General features: G+C 43.4%; 1 protein-coding gene across 1 annotated transcript in view; it reads right to left on the minus strand.

Moving 5' to 3' along the window:
* Positions 1–143: 143 nt before the first annotated feature.
* tubgcp6 (tubulin, gamma complex associated protein 6) overlaps positions 144–18,685 on the minus strand; it is a 32,458-nt gene continuing 13,916 nt past the window's right edge. Inside the window, 15 exon segments of the mRNA XM_046860143.1 lie at positions 144–505; positions 738–931; positions 2,696–2,909; positions 3,152–3,284; positions 3,743–3,937; positions 4,229–4,370; positions 5,184–5,352; positions 5,447–5,605; positions 6,621–9,318; positions 9,399–9,482; positions 10,132–10,270; positions 10,388–10,503; positions 15,336–15,424; positions 16,223–16,304; positions 16,702–16,848. Of these exon segments, the coding sequence (XP_046716099.1) occupies positions 414–505; positions 738–931; positions 2,696–2,909; positions 3,152–3,284; positions 3,743–3,937; positions 4,229–4,370; positions 5,184–5,352; positions 5,447–5,605; positions 6,621–9,318; positions 9,399–9,482; positions 10,132–10,270; positions 10,388–10,503; positions 15,336–15,424; positions 16,223–16,304; positions 16,702–16,848 (4,653 nt within the window). The 3' untranslated portion in view covers positions 144–413.

Consider the following 18,685-nt stretch of genomic DNA (forward strand, 5'->3'; position numbering starts at 1 on the left):
ATAGATCCCTGTTCATTCCTTCTGTTTAACAGGATCCTAAACAATGAAACTCAATCCGACTCAATGTTCTCACTGAAAAGGTTCGATTCAATAACCAAATATATTCAGACACTTACATTAAAAAAAACCATACGAAAAAAAAATCGATTTGCTTGCTGATTTATTTAAGTTGAAAAGAAAATGTGCAAACGCAGGTGGGAGCGGAAACGAGCTCGATGTCCACACGTTTCGATCCACCTGCTCACCTCCAGAATCCCAGGTGAGTGTAAATGTGAAACGCTGAACGCTTTTCTTGCACACAGCTACGATGGCTAGAAGTGGGTCATTTGCATACAGAAAGCCAGTGTGAGGGTGAAGGAGCTACAGGAAAACCCTGTTTCAAGATCGCTTCTCGCCGAGGGGCAGAAAACACGTCACGAGTCCTTGTAGTAGTTGTTGAAGTTGAGGCGCAGCAGGAAGTCTTCGAGATGAGGCTGGTAGCCTTTATCGACCAGCTTGGAAACCACTGCAGACACAAACACGGCACGGTTTACTTCATGCTGCTTTTCAGAGATAAACACAACCTGGATTTACTCATCTGATCCGATCCGATCACTTGTGGATCAGTAGTACGGAATGAGTGAATGGTTTGTTCAGTGTTGCACACAATAGAACCCTCACTTTTCACCTTCCTGCTTATCATGAGGAAGATGGAACAGGTAAATGTTTGCTGTGTGTGTGTTTATGCGTGTGCTCACCTTTGAAGAGGAAGCGTGAGTAGTATTTGAAGGTGTTATACGACTGCTGCATGGCGATGAAGCTCGGGTGCACCGTCTCACCCTGCTGACTCTGCCAGGCCTGAGCGACCAGCTGGCCGCGGAACTTCAGGATCAGACTGAAGATGCTATGAATGATGTTCATCACAGGAGCAGCTTTCTCGGTCAGCAGAGCCCTGCATGGTAAAGCCCCCAATCAGTTTGGGTTTTAAATGTGCTGTGATAATCCAAACAGAAGAAAGTGTGTGTGTGTATTAGAGATGTGCATCTCCATAACTGAGGCCGATATGATTCACATCTCGAAGCAAAACCGATGGTAAGATACAATAAAGGTACACATGAAGCAGCTACCGATGCGATTCCCCCCATTGCGATGCGGTGAGATCCGATTTCCATTCAATATGGCAGTTTCATAAACACGCCTTTGTAGTACAAGAAAAAAATGAAATAAACCCCGACGTTCTTTTCCTATTGTGTGTCTGCAGGAAGTTACAGCTCTACCTCTGCCATGTTAATCTGTATTCTATGTGACTCTCAGGACACGCCTCGGCCTCCATATCGTTGTGATGCGTGATGTTCACGTAGCAGCGGCGGTGCTGAGAGAACGCGCTCGAGAAACGTTTTAGCAGCGAGAAATCGAACTACATATCAAATACAAATTATTGGTCACTTTCCAAATAATAAAAGTACATCGCATTTACTAATAATTATATAGAAATAAATCATTTTTTGCAAATATGTTAAAAACATCCAGAAACACCATCAGTGTGTAACTATGCAAAGTAACTACACGTCCTCTTCATCATGTTCATGTTTTTGTCTGCTTGACAGAATCATAAACATTTGAGTATCTTTTATGTGAGCAGTTAAAATGTGGTCCTTTGAGTTCAATTCTCTCATACTGGTCAACATGGACCTCATGGTAAAGAAATTGTTTCTCTCCACAAAGATGCTGAGGCTGTAAGAAGATCAGCATCACCCTGAAACTGAGTTGCAGTACAGTGTTCAGGGTCATACAGAGGTTTTCCAAGACAGGTTCAGACCTTGCAAGGGTCCATCAAAGAAGTTGAGTTCTCATGTCAGGTGCAGAAACTGCTTAAAAAACAGACATGTGAATTACCGGAACCACTTCCTGTGGTCTGATGAGACCAAGATAAAACTTGTTTGGCTCAGATGGTGTCAAATTGTGTCTTGCCTACAGTTAAGCATGGTGGTGGTAGCATCATGGTCTGGGGCTGCATGAGTGCTGCTGGTACTGGGGAGCTGCTGATTATTGAGGATTCCAATCCTGAGGATAAACATGGATTCCAACATGTACTACATTCTGAAGCAGAACATAATGGGTTCCTTCAGAAACCGGTCCGAACAGCAGTTTTCCAACATAATAAAGACCCCAAACACACCACCAAGATGAAACCTCCCTTGCTGAGGGAGCTGAAGGTGAAAGTGATAAAGTGGCCAAGTATATCTCCAGACCAGAACCCTATTGATCAGCTATGAGGATCCTGAAGTGGAAGGTGGAGAAGCGCCATGCGTCTGACGTCCAGCAGCTCCGTGATGTCATGATGGAGGAGTGGAAGAGGATCCCAGCAACAACCTGTGCAGCTGTGGTGAATTCCATACCCAATATTGTGCTCACACACACAATATTCACACTTTGGACACAGTTTTTTGACCTGTTCACTTTAGTTGGTTATTTAGACAATAATAGCTGTATGTTGAGTTATAAGTTTCTATTCTGTTGTATTGTCCATTGAAAAGACTAAAATGATGAAATGTGAGGGGTGCACTTACTTGTGTGAGATACGGTATGTAAATATGTGTATACATACACACAAATATATATAAATAAGAGTGTGTGTGTGTGTGTGTGTGTGTGTGTGTGTGTGTGTGTGTGTGTGTGTGTGTGTGTGTGTCACAGTGCAGTACAGTGCTCTAACCTGAAGATGGCTCTGTTGAGGTACTCTGCGTGCATGTGGTGAATGGCGTCCAGGTCATTGGTGCTTCTAAGTTTTTGTGTGAACTCGCTCCAGGAGACCTGCAGGATCTGATTAGCGATATAGCCCTGGATCACCTTCACAAAGTGCTGCATCTCATGTCTGTACAGCTGCAGCTGACGGAACTGTACCGAGTGTCCTGCTCCCTTTACCACAGCTATATATAGATAGAGAGAGAGAGAGAGAGAGAGACAGAGAGAGAGAGAGAGAGAGAGAAAGAAAATATATACACACGTATTTTTATAAATAAAGCACATGCTAATCGACAGTTCATTACGGCTGAACAGGCAACCTGGTCCCCTCAGTACAAGTGCTGCATAAAGTCACACATACACTGCAGGAAACATGGCTGTGATGAGACGTGGTTTTACAGGTTGCCCTGTAAGAGGATCAGCGCACCTGTGCGTTTGAGATGAAACCACACGTCACTGAGAGACCACACCATGTGTTTGAGCTGCAGCAGGAAGGAGAAGAGCCGGTTGTACTTATTCATACAACTGTCTGTTATGATGATGTTCAGAGGCCAGTCCACCTGGGAGAGGACAGACAGACAGACAGACAGACATTAGAGTTTTTCCTTTACCACAGTTCCCACTGGTTCTTTCATTAGGGACAAACGTACAATTAGAAGGAACAAACTTTTAGAACCTCTTTATCTGTGTAAAGCTGCTTTGAGACAAAGGCCAATGTTAAAAGTGCTCTATAAATAAAGAAATAAATTTGAATATTTTGAATATATTGGACTGGGCATCCCACTGGAGCTCGTATTTAAATAAATGAAACGAACGTTAATTAAATGATTTGGCTGATGGGCTTCCTAATAAAATGTCTTGCCCACCCCTGGTATCATCATGAGCCACTTTTGCTCTGTGTTTTCAAAAGGAAAAAAATAAAAAAAAAGAGCATGAAAGTCCTGGGGTGTACAGTCGATGGGATAAAGAAAGCAGACAGAAGTGTTGAGATAGTGATGATGATGAAGATGATGATGACCTTGTAGCGCAGCTCGAGGCAGTTGAGCGAGTCGGGAGCGTGGGGATGGAACACCTCGGGCAGGTAGCGCAGCGCAAACGTGAAGTTACTGGCCAGCTGGCTGTCACCGTGCACGCTGTACTGCAGAGCCTTGTTCAGGATCGAGTTCAGCACCAGGGGTGTCAGGAGCTCACCTGGGGTTTGTCCACTGCCCAACTACACACACACACACACACACACACACACACACACACACACACACACACACACACACACACACACACACACACACACACACACACACACACACACACACACACACACACACACACACACACACACACACACACACACACACACACACACACACTTCAATGTACAGATTATGTTATGGTGTTTATCACCATCAATCGGTCTCTCTGAACGAATAGAAGCCACTTCAACAGGAAACTGTTTCCTTCTCAAGATCTTTTTCAGACTGCCGGCCAATTGATGTTCTGTTCCCACCTTCTCAAAAAGCCGGTCGGTAAGCGACAGCGCAAATTCTCCATCTTCCATCAGTAAGAAGTGTCTCAGAGCTTCAAAATGCTTCTCCACTCTCAGTTCCACAAAGAAATAATCCACCACCGCCTTGTTCACCAGCGACAAACTGAGGAATACGACAGGAGGAGAGAGAGAGAGAGAGAGAGAGCGAGAGAGGTTCATTATGATTTTGTCTAGACCTGCCCCGAGTCATTTAACATGGACTAGACATTTTTTACTTCTCAAATTGAAGACCTTTTAAAGACCAAAATCAAAAACACAAACACATTGTTAGCAACCGGCCTTAACCTACATTCTTGTTTTGTTTTTTAGCACTAAAATGCCATCGCGGAATAATAAAATCCGTTTTACGTCTGTGGTACGACCCGAGAGTTTCACACCAATAACAGAAAGCTGACTGGCTGTTGCAGGTTGGTCTCATTTTGCAGTCGTGATACAGGGCTTTATATTCGGATTAGCAAAAGAAAGAACCGCGAAAACTAGCAAACACAAACAAAAGTGCTGCGGGAGCTTTTGGATGAGCATCAGATCAAGACTTTTAAGGTTTTTATTTATTTATTTATTTTTTTAAGACTCCATGGAAACCCTGTTTCAACTTTAGCCCAGACATACACATTCAAACTGTCTTAATAAATAAATCAACCTGGAAAACCTGCATCTGTGTCTGTAGGTGTGAGGGAACGAATAAATTCCCTCCTGCAATAGAATTTAGATGTATGTGCATGTGGCTTTTGGGGAAACTACTCGGAGAGTTTGTATTTAAGTCTCGAAAGTGCTAGCGTCATCTAAATGCGTCAAAGTTACTGACTAGAACTGAAATGATAATGGAACAACGCAACCTCTAAACCTACTTACAGGGCGAAAAAAAAAAGAAGAAAAAAAGTAATTAGCATTTAAACAACACCTCTAATGCACTCACTGTGTGACGAGTGGAGTCGTGACCGAGTGTTTCATGAGCACCGGGAGGGGCATCATCTCGCTGAGCTGCACCGCGGTGGAGTCCGTGGCGCAGTTCAGAGCCGAGTCCGCTGGGAGACCGTTTGGCCCACGGGTCACCTGCTGCAGGAGCTGTGCCTCCGGGGCCGACACTGACCGACACACACACATGCAGTCAGTAAGTGGGGGTTAACTCGAGGTGATCCAACAACTCAAAAAGGCGTATTGAGGTTGAAGGACGCTCACTCATTTGCCTGTAGGAGTCCTCGTACTGCTCGGCATGGTACTGAGAGGCCAGCTTGAGGAGGTAGTCGTCCTCTGGTCTCTCAGACGGGGACAGTCCGAGCCCCTGGGCCCAGGCACTGAGGCCCTCACTCAGAGTGAGCAGATGATTATGAGAAGCAGCTGTGTCATCGGTTGCACGAAAAAAAAAAACGCAGCTCAGACATGCTGAAATGGGATCCGCACCGTTTAACTTATTTAAATGAAGAATTTGAGTGAAGTCAGAGTGGATGTAAAGCATAGATACGACATTTTAATAAGGGGATTTGTTTGTGCTTAGCAACTGTCTTCCTCTGCACATGCTGATAGATGATTACTGTTATATAGCTTGGAATGGGTAATATAATGTTATATTAATACTGATACGATCTGACTAACACCACAAATCAATTTTTGTAGTTTAAGTCCATTTTCCTGGTGCTTGTAAAATCATTGTGTTTTTTCTGAATCTCTGGTAGCGAGTGTAAATATTGTGATACTGTACATTGTGAAACTGTCTTCAGGCGTTCCAATATATTCGAGTCATTATATCATAAAACCTGGAATAATATACTGCGTTCACAAACTCTTGAAATACCGATACGATTCTGTTCGCATTAGGAGGCGGCTGCACATGTACGCAGTAGGGGGTGCTGGGATTCGTGTCGGTGCGTCGGCATAAAGGTTAACGGTGTGATGCATCGATCTGAAAAACGTGTCCGGATGCAAGTTGGCATTCGTATCGCGAGACATAATTTTCCACGTATTTGCGTTAGAAAGTGAGCAATATTTGATATGTAGATCGATTTCTCGTCGCTAAACCGTTTCTCTGCTGCTACGTGAACATGACGTAGCACACTACGGAGACAGAGGCGTGTCCTGAGAGTCACATAGAATACAGATTAACATGGCAGAGGTAGAGCTGTAACTTCCTTTTTTTTTTGCACTACTAAGGTGTGTTTATGAAAGGGGCCATGCGTTAGAAGTCAGAAGGCACTAAAGGAAATTGATCATTTGCTACCTGTCTGAACCGAAGCATCACGTATTTTCCACTGCATCGTAATTGGGTGAATCGTATCGCATCGGTAGCTGCTTCATATGTATTAATATGTATATGTATAATAGACAGTTGGACAATTATCTTGTTGAAAAAATTTACCATGGGCCTCTTGGCTATCTTGAATGACGTCTGTAGGCAGTTTGGATCCTTCACTAGGGTCTTCACTGTAAGAGCTTCCAGGTCTGATCCCCTGCACCACACAGCCTATGCCCAGACTGGCGTCAGAGGAATGTCCATAGGCACTACCCAGGAGAGGGGGCCAGTTAGGTACCTGTGCCCCCATCACCACACACCCCACCCCTAGTGTCGAGTCTGAGGAGTGCCCGTAAGCACTGCCAGGCAGCGGCGAAGGCAACGTGTCTGTACCAGAAACGACACACCCGCCCTTCAGTGTGGAGTCTGAGGAATGACCGTAAGCACTTCCTGGAAGTGGTGAATGTGCTGGTTTAGCTTCTGGGATCAGACAGCCTACTTTAAGAGTGCTGTCTGAAGAGTGGCCATGTTTGCTCCAACGAGGGCGAGACGGGGCGACATCTGAGACGAACTCGCCCACCTTTATGTTAGCGTCAGAGGAATGACCGTGGATATTAGGCAAAGGGGTGGACGTAGGTACCTCAGAAACTAGCTCGCCAATCTTTATATGAGCGTCAGAGGCATGGCCGTGGATATTTTGCGAAGGGAAAGGAGAAAGAACCTCGGAAACCAGTTCTCCTATTTTTATGTGGTCATCAGAGACATGGCCATGGACATTGCGAGAGGCAACAGGTGTAACCACCTCAGAAACGTAGTCTCCAACTTCAATATGAGCATCAGAAGCATGGCCATGGACATTTCGTGAGGGGACAGCCACAGAAACCTCAGAAACATTATCTCCAACTTTAATATGAGCATCAGAAGCATGGCCATGGATATTCTGGGAGGGAACAGCTACAGTTACCTCAGAAAAATTATCTCCAACTTTAATATGAGCATCAGAAGCATGGCCATGGACATTTCGTGAGGTGACAGCCACAGGAGCCTCAGACACCATCTTCCCAATCATAATATGAGCATCAGAAGCGTGGCCGTGTATATTCGGGGTTGGAACAGCCATGGTAACCCCAGAAACATGGTAGCCAACCTTAATGTGAGCATCGGAAACATGACCATGGATATTCTGGGAGGGAACGGCTACAGCTACATCAGAAACATGGTCTACAAACTTAATATGAGCATCAGAAGCATGACCATGGATATTCTGGGAGGGAACAGCTACAGTTACCTCCGAAACATTCAAATGAGCATCAGAAACATGGCCATAGATATTCTGGGAGGGAACAGCTACAGTTACCTCAGAAACATGGTCTCCAAACTTAATATGAGCATCAGAAGCATGGCCATGGACATTTCGTGAGGTGACAGCCACAGGAACCTCAGAAACCATCTTCCCAATCATAATATGAGCATCAGAAGCATGGCCGTGTATATTCGGGGTTGGAACAGCCATGGTAACCCCAGAAACATGGTAGCCAACCTTAATGTGAGCATCGGAAACATGACCATGGATATTCTGGGAGGGAACAGCTACAGCTACCTCAGAAACATGGTCTCCAAACTTAATATGAGCATCAGAAGCATGGCCATGGACATTAGGTAAGGGGACAGCCACAGGAACCTCAGAAACATTATCTCCAACTTTAATATGAGCATCAGAAGCATGGCCATGGATATTCTTGGATGGAACAGCTATAGTTACCTCAGAAACATGGTCTCCAAAATTAATATGAGCATCAGAAGCATGGCCATGGACATTTCGTGAGGGGAAAGCCACAGTGACCTCAGAAACATTATCTCCAACTTTAATATGAGCATCAGAAGCATGGCCATGGATATTCTGGGAGGGAACAGCTACAGCTACCTCAGAAACATGGTCTCCAATCTTAATATGAGCATCGGAAACATGGCCTTGGATACTGGGTGAGGGAAGAACCATGGTGTCATCAGAAGAAAGCCCACTAGTCCTTATGTCAGCAGTGAAGGAATGGCCCTGGGCAGTATTGGAGGTTGAAACACTAGATACCCCTGAGATCATATTCTTTGATTTGTTTTGGACATTAGAGTCTTGGCTACTGCCAGTGATCAGCGCCAGATCTATTGGAATTTGCTCAGCTGATGTCTGAAGGGGCTGAACAAGCTGCTCAAAAGCTTTGGCCTTCTCTGCTATGTTATCTGTTGAAGATTTTGGCTCCAACTCCACACCACATGCCGGAAGTTCCTTCTCCTCTCCATATAACGACGGTTTATTTGACTTCTGATTTACATTTGGGGCCAGAGTTTGTTTTTGTGTCTCTTCTGCTGGCCCGGATTCACTTGGACTAGTGTGGGGCACATGCCCCAAGGCAGTTCTAACCTCCAGATGAAGTGAATTCTGTGAAGGATGGCCATGTGGACTTGCCCCAGGCTCTGCGACTTGGTGGGGGAGGGATAAATGAGCAGAGCTTGAGTGCCCCCTTAGGCATTCCAGAGGGCAATAGAGGGAGCAGAAGTCATAGTCGGAATCAGTGTTTCTGGAGTATTCCGAAAGGTCACAGCCGACGTCCTGTAGAGCCTGGGTTACTGCTCTACTGTCCGCAGGACGTGGAGGTTTCGGGAGGAAGTCTGTGACATCAATCTGATCTGAGATCAGAGAATTAAACTTTCTGGTGGAGGGGGAGAGAAGTGCAGGAGGGAAAGGAGGAGGCAGATTCGAATCAGAAGCAGCATCAAGTTCCTGATCTATTTTTAGAATTTCCATTTGGATCTCAGGAGCATGGGATTCCTACAACGAGAGAGGGTTCATTTTAGCAAGTTGACCCCCCACACACACTATTCTACTGATCAACATATGTGGCTACAGACCTGCTGATCCTGAGGTGGTTTCTTTATAACATCTGAAACCTGACAGGGGCGTTCTTGTCCTAATGGATATCTCGCAAGCAAAGCCTGCAACAAACGGACAGTCAAAAATAAATGATTTTCTATAAGTCAGATATTATAATAAACAAGACAAAAATCATAAGAGAAGCTGCTGAGTTGGGATAAAGTGCTGGTCCAATGGAAAGTGAGGTGCAGCCTGATAAAAGACGCCTGGTTTTGCGAATCCTGGTTGAGTTTGTGAAGGTTTTCTTTTTTTTTTTTTTAAACATAATGCTATCTGTGAAACAAAATCGGTCATGTAACAGTATCTAACTATCGACTTTGAAAAAGAATTCTCCCTTAGCATGAAGAACAGCTTTCCACACTCTCAGCTTCCGGACACTTGGTTTCTCTAAACATTCAGCTTTTCACACTTGGCCGTGCCTCTTGTTTTTTTTTGCCAAATTTGCCAAAGATGTTCTTCACTAGACCTTGTGATCCAGTTCATCCCAGAGCAGTTCAGCAGGATTTAGGTGTGCGTGTCGCAAAAACGTTTGAACACAAAATAGATGTGTTTTTGTGCTGAAATCTAGAAAAGATCGAGACCCTGCACTGTAATGTGAAAAATCACTGACAGTAAAATAATATTCAAGATACTACTGTAAAGATGATGTTTCTGCCACTGATTCTGAATAATCGCAACAAATAAACTGCTATAAAACAGACTTTAGCACACCTGTATGGTTTGTCGGTCCTGCTGCAAAAAGTTCACTCGGGCTTCATGTAGTCTCATCCTCTGTACCTTCCACATTGCCCTCAATTCTTTCTTAGCAGCTTCCTCAGTCAGGCGACTGTACTGAGCGATCAGATCCATGCTGAACACATACACACACAAAAACACTGCTTAAACCCTCAGCTCACTATGTACAATGGGCATAGTATATAAGTGAGTCTGCAGTGGGAATGAAAATGAAGAATGCTTTCAGGCTTACCGTGCCCTGCGCTCCAGCTGCTCCTCAAGGGCCTGCAGCCTCTGTTCTCGGTCTCTAAGCTCTCGGGCAAAACTGTAGTCATCTTCCTGCTCCTTCTTTCTAACAGCATTGCGCCACTGCAACAGATTCCTGTTATTCACACTTTTTTTTTTTTTTTGCAATAATGGAACTTGGAAAACACTGCATATATTAAAGGCTTTAATAAAACAGAATAAAACAGGAGAGAAGACGTCTTTAGATGCGCGATAATAAAATTTTGCGTTGATTCGAACTTGGAAACACAAACCTGCTCCAGCATGGCGATGCCCCTGTGCACAAAGTGAACTCCTTGAAGATCTGGTTTACATGCTTTGGAGAGGAAGATCTTAAATGGTCTGCTACAGAGCTCTGATCTCATCCCTACTAAACACCTTTGGGATGAATGTGAACACTGACTGCGCACCAGGTCTCCTCACCTACATCAGTATCTGCCTTCCCATATACAGTGGAATGCAATGCTCAAAAAGCATATATCACAAAAGTACAAGACCAACCTACATACTAATCCTACCTGCTAACTTTCCCACCAGCCTACTAACTTACCCACCTACATGCTGAATTACTCACCTACCTACTAACTTACATAATTACCCATGTCCTCTCCTTCTATAAGGAAATTAGATTAGCAGTGTCCCATTCGGATAATTATATTGGGGATAATTTATAATATTAACCTGTAGAACCTGTAGCATGCATTCAAACACCTGTAAACCATGCTCTTGTCACTTGTAGTGATTTATATAGAAACTGTTTTGAAGGAGCAGGGAGTACAGCAGGGTGTAGATCAGGGTGTAGATCAGGGTGTAGCTCAGGGCGTACAGTAGAGTACATCAGGGTGTACGGCAGGGTGTATGGCAGAGTTTACAGTAGAGTGTACTGCAGGGTGTACATCAAGGTGTACGGCAGGTGTACATCAGGGTGTACAGTAGAGTGTACATCATGGTGTACAGTAGAGTTTACAGTAGAGTGTACATCAGGGTGTACAGTGTGTACAGTAGAGTGTACAGTAAAGTGTACACCAGGGTATACAGTAGAGTGTACAGCAGGGTGTACATCAATGTACAGCAGGGTGTACAGCAGAGTGTACAGCAGGGTGTACATCAGGGTGTACAGTAGAGTGTACATCAGGGTGTACAGTAGAATGTACAGCAGGGTATACAGTAGAATGTACAGCAGGGTATACAGTAGAGTGTACAGCAGGGTGTACATCAGGGTGTACAATAGTGTACATCAGGGTGTACAGCAGCGTGTACAGTAGAGTATACAGTAGAGTGTACAGCAGGGTGTACATTAGAGTGTACAGTAGAGTATACAGTAGAGTGTACAGCAGGGTGTACATCAGTGTACAGCAGGGTGTAGAGCAGGATGTACAACAGGGTGTACAGTAGAGTGTACAGCAGTGTACAGTAGGGTGTACAGTAGAGTGTACATCAGGGTGCACAGCAGAGTGTACATCAGGGTGTACAGTAGAGTGTACATCAGGGTGTACAGTAGAGTGTACAGCAGGGTGTACATCAGTATACAGTAGGGTGTAGAGCAGGATGTACAACAGGGTGTACAGCAGTGTACAGTAGAGCGTACATCAGGGCGTACAGTAGGGTGTACATCAGGGTGTACATCAGTGTACAGTAGGGTGTAGAGCAGGATGTACAACAGGGTGTACAGTAGACTGTACAGTAGAGTGTACAGTAGGGTGTACATCAGTATACAGTAGGGTGTAGAGCAGGATGTACAACAGGGTGTACAGTAGAGTGTACAGCAGTGTACAGTAGGGCGTACATCAGGGCATACAGTAGGGCGTACAGTAGGGCATACATCAGGGTGTACAGTAGAGTGTACATCAGGGTGTACAGTAGAGTGTACAGTAGAGTATACAGTAGAGTATACATCAGGGTGTACAGTAGAGTGTACAGCAGGGTGTACATCAGTGTACAGTAGGTTGTAGAGCAGGATGTACAACAGGGTGTACAGTAGAGTGTACAGCAGTGTACAGTAGGGTGTACATCAAGGCATACAGTAGGACATACAGTAGAGCATACATCAGGGTGTACATCAGGGTGTACAGTAGAGTGTACAGCAGTGTACATCAGGGTGTACAGTAGAGTGTACATTAGGGTGTACAGTAGAGTGTACAGTAGAGTGTACAGAAGAGTGTACATCAGGGTGTACAGCAGAGTGTACAGCAGAGTGTACATCAGGGTGTACAGCAGAGTGTACAGTAGGGTGTACATCAGTGTACAGTAGGGTGTAGCGCAGGATGTACATCAGGGTGTACAGTAGAGTGTACAGCAGAGTGTACAGTAGGGTGTACATCAGGTGTACAGTAGAGTGTACATCAGGGTGTACAGTAGGGTGTACATCAGGGTGTACAGCAGGGTACAGTAGGATGTACATTAAAGTGTACATGAGGGTGTACAGTATAGTATACATGGGGGTGTACATGAGGGTGTACAGTAGGGTGTACAGTAGGGTATACATGAGGGTGTACAGTAGGATGTACAGTAGGGTGTACATTAGGGTGTACAGTAGTGTATAGTAGTGTACAGTAGGGTGTACAGTAGGGTGTACATCAGTGTACATTAGGGTGTACATCATTGTACAGTAGGGTGTACAGTAATGTACAGTAGGGTGTACAGTAGGATGTACAGTAGGGTGTACATCAGTGTACAGTAGGGTGTACAGTAGGCTGTACAGTAGGCTGTACAGTGGGGTGTACAGTGGGGTGTACAGTAGGATGTACAGTGGGGTGTACAGTAGGGTATACAGTAGTGTACAGTAGGGTGTACAGTAGTGTACAGTAGGGTGTACAGTAGTGTACAGTAGGGTGTACAGTAGGGTGTACAGTGGGGTGTACAGTGGGGTGTACAGTAGGATGTACAGTAGGGTATACACTAGGGTATACAGTAGGGTATACAGTAGTGTACAGTAGGGTGTACAGTAGGGTATACAGTAGGGTATACAGTAGTGTACAGTAGTGTACACAGTAGGGTGTACAGTAGGGTATACAGTAGGGTATACAGTAGTGTACAGTAGTGTACACAGTAGGGTGTACAGTAGGGTATACATGAGGGTGTACAGTAGGATGTACAGTAGGGTGTACATTAGGGTGTACAGTAGTGTATAGTAGTGTACAGTAGGGTGTACAGTAGGGTGTACATCAGTGTACATTAGGGTGTACATCATTGTACAGTAGGGTGTACAGTAATGTACAGTAGGGTGTACAGTAGGATGTACATTAGGGTGTACATCAGTGTACAGTAGGGTGTACAGTAGGATGTACAGTAGGCTGTACAGTGGGGTGTACAGTAGGATGTACAGTAGGCTGTACAGTGGGGTGTACAGTAGGATGTACAGTAGGATGTACAGTGGGGTGTACAGTAGGGTATACAGTAGTGTACAGTAGGGTGTACAGTAGTGTACAGTAGTGTACAGTAGGGTGTACAGTAGGGTGTACAGTAGTGTACAGTAGGGTGTACAGTAGGATGTACAGTGGGGTGTACAGTAGGGTACAGTAGGGTATACAGTAGTGTACAGTAGAGTGTACATCACGCTATAAATATTCTAACAGTGGCTGAACGTTATAATTATTAGATAGTATATTAGAAGTATTCAAATATTACTAGCAACTGAAAGTGTATTTTTTAAAGAAAGTTTTAAATATAAAAAAAAAAATAATAATAATAATGTTCAACAACACATTAATTACGTAATAAAATAGGACAAAAAAACAATAAATACACGGCTGCTTGTAGGTTCACCAGAGTACAGAGAAAGTTACACTCGTTTCTTGTTTGTACCAAAAAAGAAAACAATTTGATCATTTCTTCCTCGGACTAATCACACACACACACACACACACACACACACACACACACACACACACACACACACACACACACACACTACCCACTGACAAACGCTTTAAATCCTATTTCTCTCCATCTGCATTCTGAATAATTGTGGTACAGGAGTTACAAAAAAAATAAATGTTTCCCCAAGATGCACTGCAGTAATCCATCTGTAACAGTGCACAAATCTGCAGGAGTCACATTACAGGGTGTTGAACGCGTTCCCTCGCTGATTAAGCTGGACAGAGCGCCATAAAACAAGTCGGAATCAATCAGTAGGACAGAGATTCATTTGTATGGACGATGGCTATTAAACAGGATCAAAGCTTTTTTATCATGAGCGTTTCTGTCTCTGTCTGTTAATTGTAATGCTATCCATGGAAGAGCCAAAACTGGGTTACAGATTAATTAGATTTAAGATGATAAATCAATAGAACATTGCGCTTAGCCCTTCCCCGCCACCTTATCTTTCGTTATTTGGATCTTTTATGTTAATAGTAAGAAAGGCTGCGATTCTGGACTCGCTAATGGGAATTTTAAATGCAAAAACCAAAACAAATCATAAATCCAAAAAAAAAAAAAACAATCGTGCTCGTTCCTCCTCTGCGATAAACATCGTTGTAGCAAAGGTCATAAATAACTTTGCATGCAAACGACACCCAGTAAAGATGATACCTAGAGCTTGAGCTGAAACTCGGGTTGATCCTTAACAAGGAAAAACACGGCAAATTGATTCATTCGTGAAGCCGAAACAACGGCTTCTATAACAACCATAATACCAATGCAGCCTGAAAGCTACTCTTCAACAGACAATCACTCCGTACATCTCCTCCGACACACTTTATTTTGTATTCAGAACCTGAAACCTGTCTCAGGGCTGAAGGGTCTGAAGTGTCTGTAGTAGACGGAGAAACCAGACAGCGTACTTAGAGCTCGGGTAGGAATTAATGAACCCTCTTCATGAATTTGAAGCGCATATGTTTTTACATTTCAATCTTGATGCGCAAAAAAAAAAAAAAGGGTGAGGAAAAGAAACACATGATTTCCTAAACCTTTCTCACCTCCTGGTCGAGCTGTAGCTCCTGCCTTCTCTCTTCAAAGCGTTCTCTCTTTTTGGCCCCTTCAGCCAGACGTTGTGACACCTGGCGACCTGCAGGGGGTGGAAGAGCACAGCAAGATCTCAGCAAATGCTTCAAGTCATTAATCGGCCTCTTATTATTTTCTTCCTGCCGATTCGTTCAATCAATGTCGTGAGTGTTTATGTAAATGTAAAATGTAAACTTCTAGTTTTGATCGGTGACGTTATAATGTTATAATTTGACTTTTTTTTGGTTCTGCAAATGTTGAACAGTATCAGCAATTAGAGGTCGACCGAAGGATTTTAGTAATGGCTAAGTTGGATTGCTTATAACCGATTCATCAACTGATAGATTTTAAATTGACACTGGATATAAAACAAACACTCCATGTTATAAAAATAAATAAATAAATAAATCTAATATAGCGTTCTTCGTGCAGCACACAGTCTCGTTGATTAGCCTCTAGAGGCCGCTCTTTTACAGCGTGGCCTTCTCCAGCAACCCGGTAAAACTATCGGTAGCCAATAGTTCCATTAAACAAATATCGGTGCTGATTATTCAGCAAAACCAATCAATCGATGTGTTTTTCTAGCTTTACACTTTTTCGCACGTCCAACAGGAGCACACCAACCAACGTCAGGGGGAATGATGTGATTTAGTTTTCGGACAAATGCCACTTCAGCAGAAGACCTGCCCCGTTTCAGCTCGGGATCATATTTTCCCGTCTCGCTCATCTCCAGGCTCGATAAGCTGATGACACGTTTTAACGTTTGTTATATAACTGGCTGCATCACATTTCACGAGCGCAGAGAAGCGATATAGAGAAGAGGTGTTGTGATGGATATGGCACAGGGGGACGCAACGCTGACCTCGGATGCTCTCCAGCGTCTTGGCTGTGGACTCTCTGACCTGATTGATGAGCTCTTGGCGTGCCAGCTCGGTACGCAACGCCTGGAGTACAAGACACAAAAAAAATTATAAATAAGTGAGAAATATATATATAGAGACAGAGAAAAAAGAGAGAGAGGGGGGATAGATAGGGAGGAATGAGGGATGACAGTCATAAAAGAAAACAATCACATTTTAGCATTTAAAAGTTCTGCATTCTGCTTAAAAATGTGCTAATGGATCGTATACATCATTTCTCACACATCAGCGCGGCACCTTAACACAGAGGCGATGCGTTTAGTCACAGCGAGAATCAGCCGAGACATCCAAGCCTTGTGGGATGTTCCGTATAAAACTTTTTCCTTTAATACGCCTCATTTCACATGTAGTTTCCAAAAAAAAAAGCGTCAGATTGACTCTGAAAAAAATACGGTGCTAAAAGCAAGAGCCAGTGCAGTACCTGCTCCTCTCTGCTGATGGCGCTTTGCTTGGCGATGGTCTCCATGCGGCCGCGATACACGGCACAATCTCTCTCAATCTCCTCCACCTCCCTCAGAGAGAAGGTCACGGCGATGCGTGGCACGGGAACCTCCGACCAGATATAGTGCTGCCAGAGACACAGGAAGTGAATGTGCTTGACTTCGGCTTCATCTGCATCATAAGTCACACTGGCGCTCGTGCCACTTAATCCTGATTACTCCGATTCAGATCACAATTCATTTTAATAATGTTCTTTTGCATATGTAAAATTGGTCAAACAGGCATTAACTGTGATTTTTGTTTCGCTATTAATCAATATAATAAAATCTAATGAGTTTAGCCAAAATTGTAAATTTGAAAGGTTTAAATGGATTCCATTTCCAAAAAAAAAACTAAAGCCAATGATGATCAGGAATCCAATAGAACAGAAATGGGAGTGTTCTCAGGGATGGAGGGACGGCGTGACTCTATCCCCTGTCAATCACAGCAACGTTGGCCAATAAGAAGTGTTTGTGAGCTCTAGTATGAGGAAGAGGGCAGACAGCACTTTTCCTCACCATTCTCCTCATTGTTGTAGAATATGGAAGAGCTAAATGAGCCCATTGGTTCTCACACTAAATTTACAATAGAACATAGCATTTCTTGCATATTATATTTTAATCTGAGGATAACAAAGAGAATTTTTTAATCGATGCGGGTAACAGAAAGCTGAAAGAAAAAAGTGTTACTTAAAAAAGAAATAAAAAAGAAACAGCTAGAGGAACAGTTTGCAACTAATTGGGTTACCGTAATTACCGGACTATTAAACGCACCCAAATATAAGCCGCACCCACTGAATTTTACAAAGATTTTTATTTTGAACATAAATATAGCCTGTCTATAAGCCGCAGGTGTCTACACTGAAACTAATGAACTTTACACAGGCTTTAATGAAAGACAGTGTCTGTTACACGGCTTGTATCTAAACAGTAGCCTACCAAGAAAGTCATTGTTCACTGTCTTCCTCCTTCCTTTCACAACTATTTCTCTCGAGAGTTTATCTTTCGGCATCGTCGTGTGTTTAAAAATCACCATCGGTGAAGCTTTTCTCCCGATGCCGTGCAGCTCAGAACACAGGTGAAGTGTTTTTTCATGCCCGGTTGTTTTCAGCGTGACGAATGATTCACATTTCCTGTAGACAGTCCGAGTGAACGGCAGGTCAAACATCAGAGGAACATCATCCATATTTATGATGTGGTGCGGCCCGATTCAGTGGGAGCGCATCTGATTTAATATAAAGAATTTCATTGGGTCACCTGAACCCGTTTCACCTGAACAATTTTATTGTTCTAATGTTATGGGGTTCAGTTTTTTGGGTTGAAGTTTGTGAAACCGGGAAAAACTTCCAAAAATCCATAAATTAGCTGCTTCATTGTTTAAGCCGCGGGGTTCAAAGTGTAGCGGCTTATAGTCCGGAAAATACAGTAATTGGCAACATGTCAGTAAGATGAGTGGTTATAAAAAGATTATCTTTAAGGCAGAGTCTTTAAAAAAGAATCTGCAAATAAATGTTTTTAAATTGATGTAAATGGTTTTTCATACTCTCTGGAGTAAAGTTTGGTGCTCCACAAGAGTCTGTCTTAGGCCCACTGCTTTTCTCTTTGTAACTGCGTTTCTCCTAACCTTAACTTTTTTAATACCAACTGCAGCAATCAAATTCAAAATTACCTTATTTTTTATCTAAAAATGGTACATTTCCTCAGTGTAAACATTTATTTTCTATTTTCTATTGTAAATAAAATATGGGTTTATTAGATTGCAAATCATTCCGTTCTGTTTTTAAGTGACATTTTCCCCCAACTTTTTAAACTTGGGGTTATTGTTGTAATTAAGAAAAAGGAAGAAAAAAAAAAAAGGCAAATTATTATGGCAGGAACGTTTTCCCAGATCCACAGTAATCGTTATCGAAGTGATGTAAGTGATGT

Source organism: Silurus meridionalis, chromosome 10 (genome assembly GCF_014805685.1).
Source record: "Silurus meridionalis isolate SWU-2019-XX chromosome 10, ASM1480568v1, whole genome shotgun sequence".
NCBI lineage: Eukaryota > Metazoa > Chordata > Actinopteri > Siluriformes > Siluridae > Silurus > Silurus meridionalis.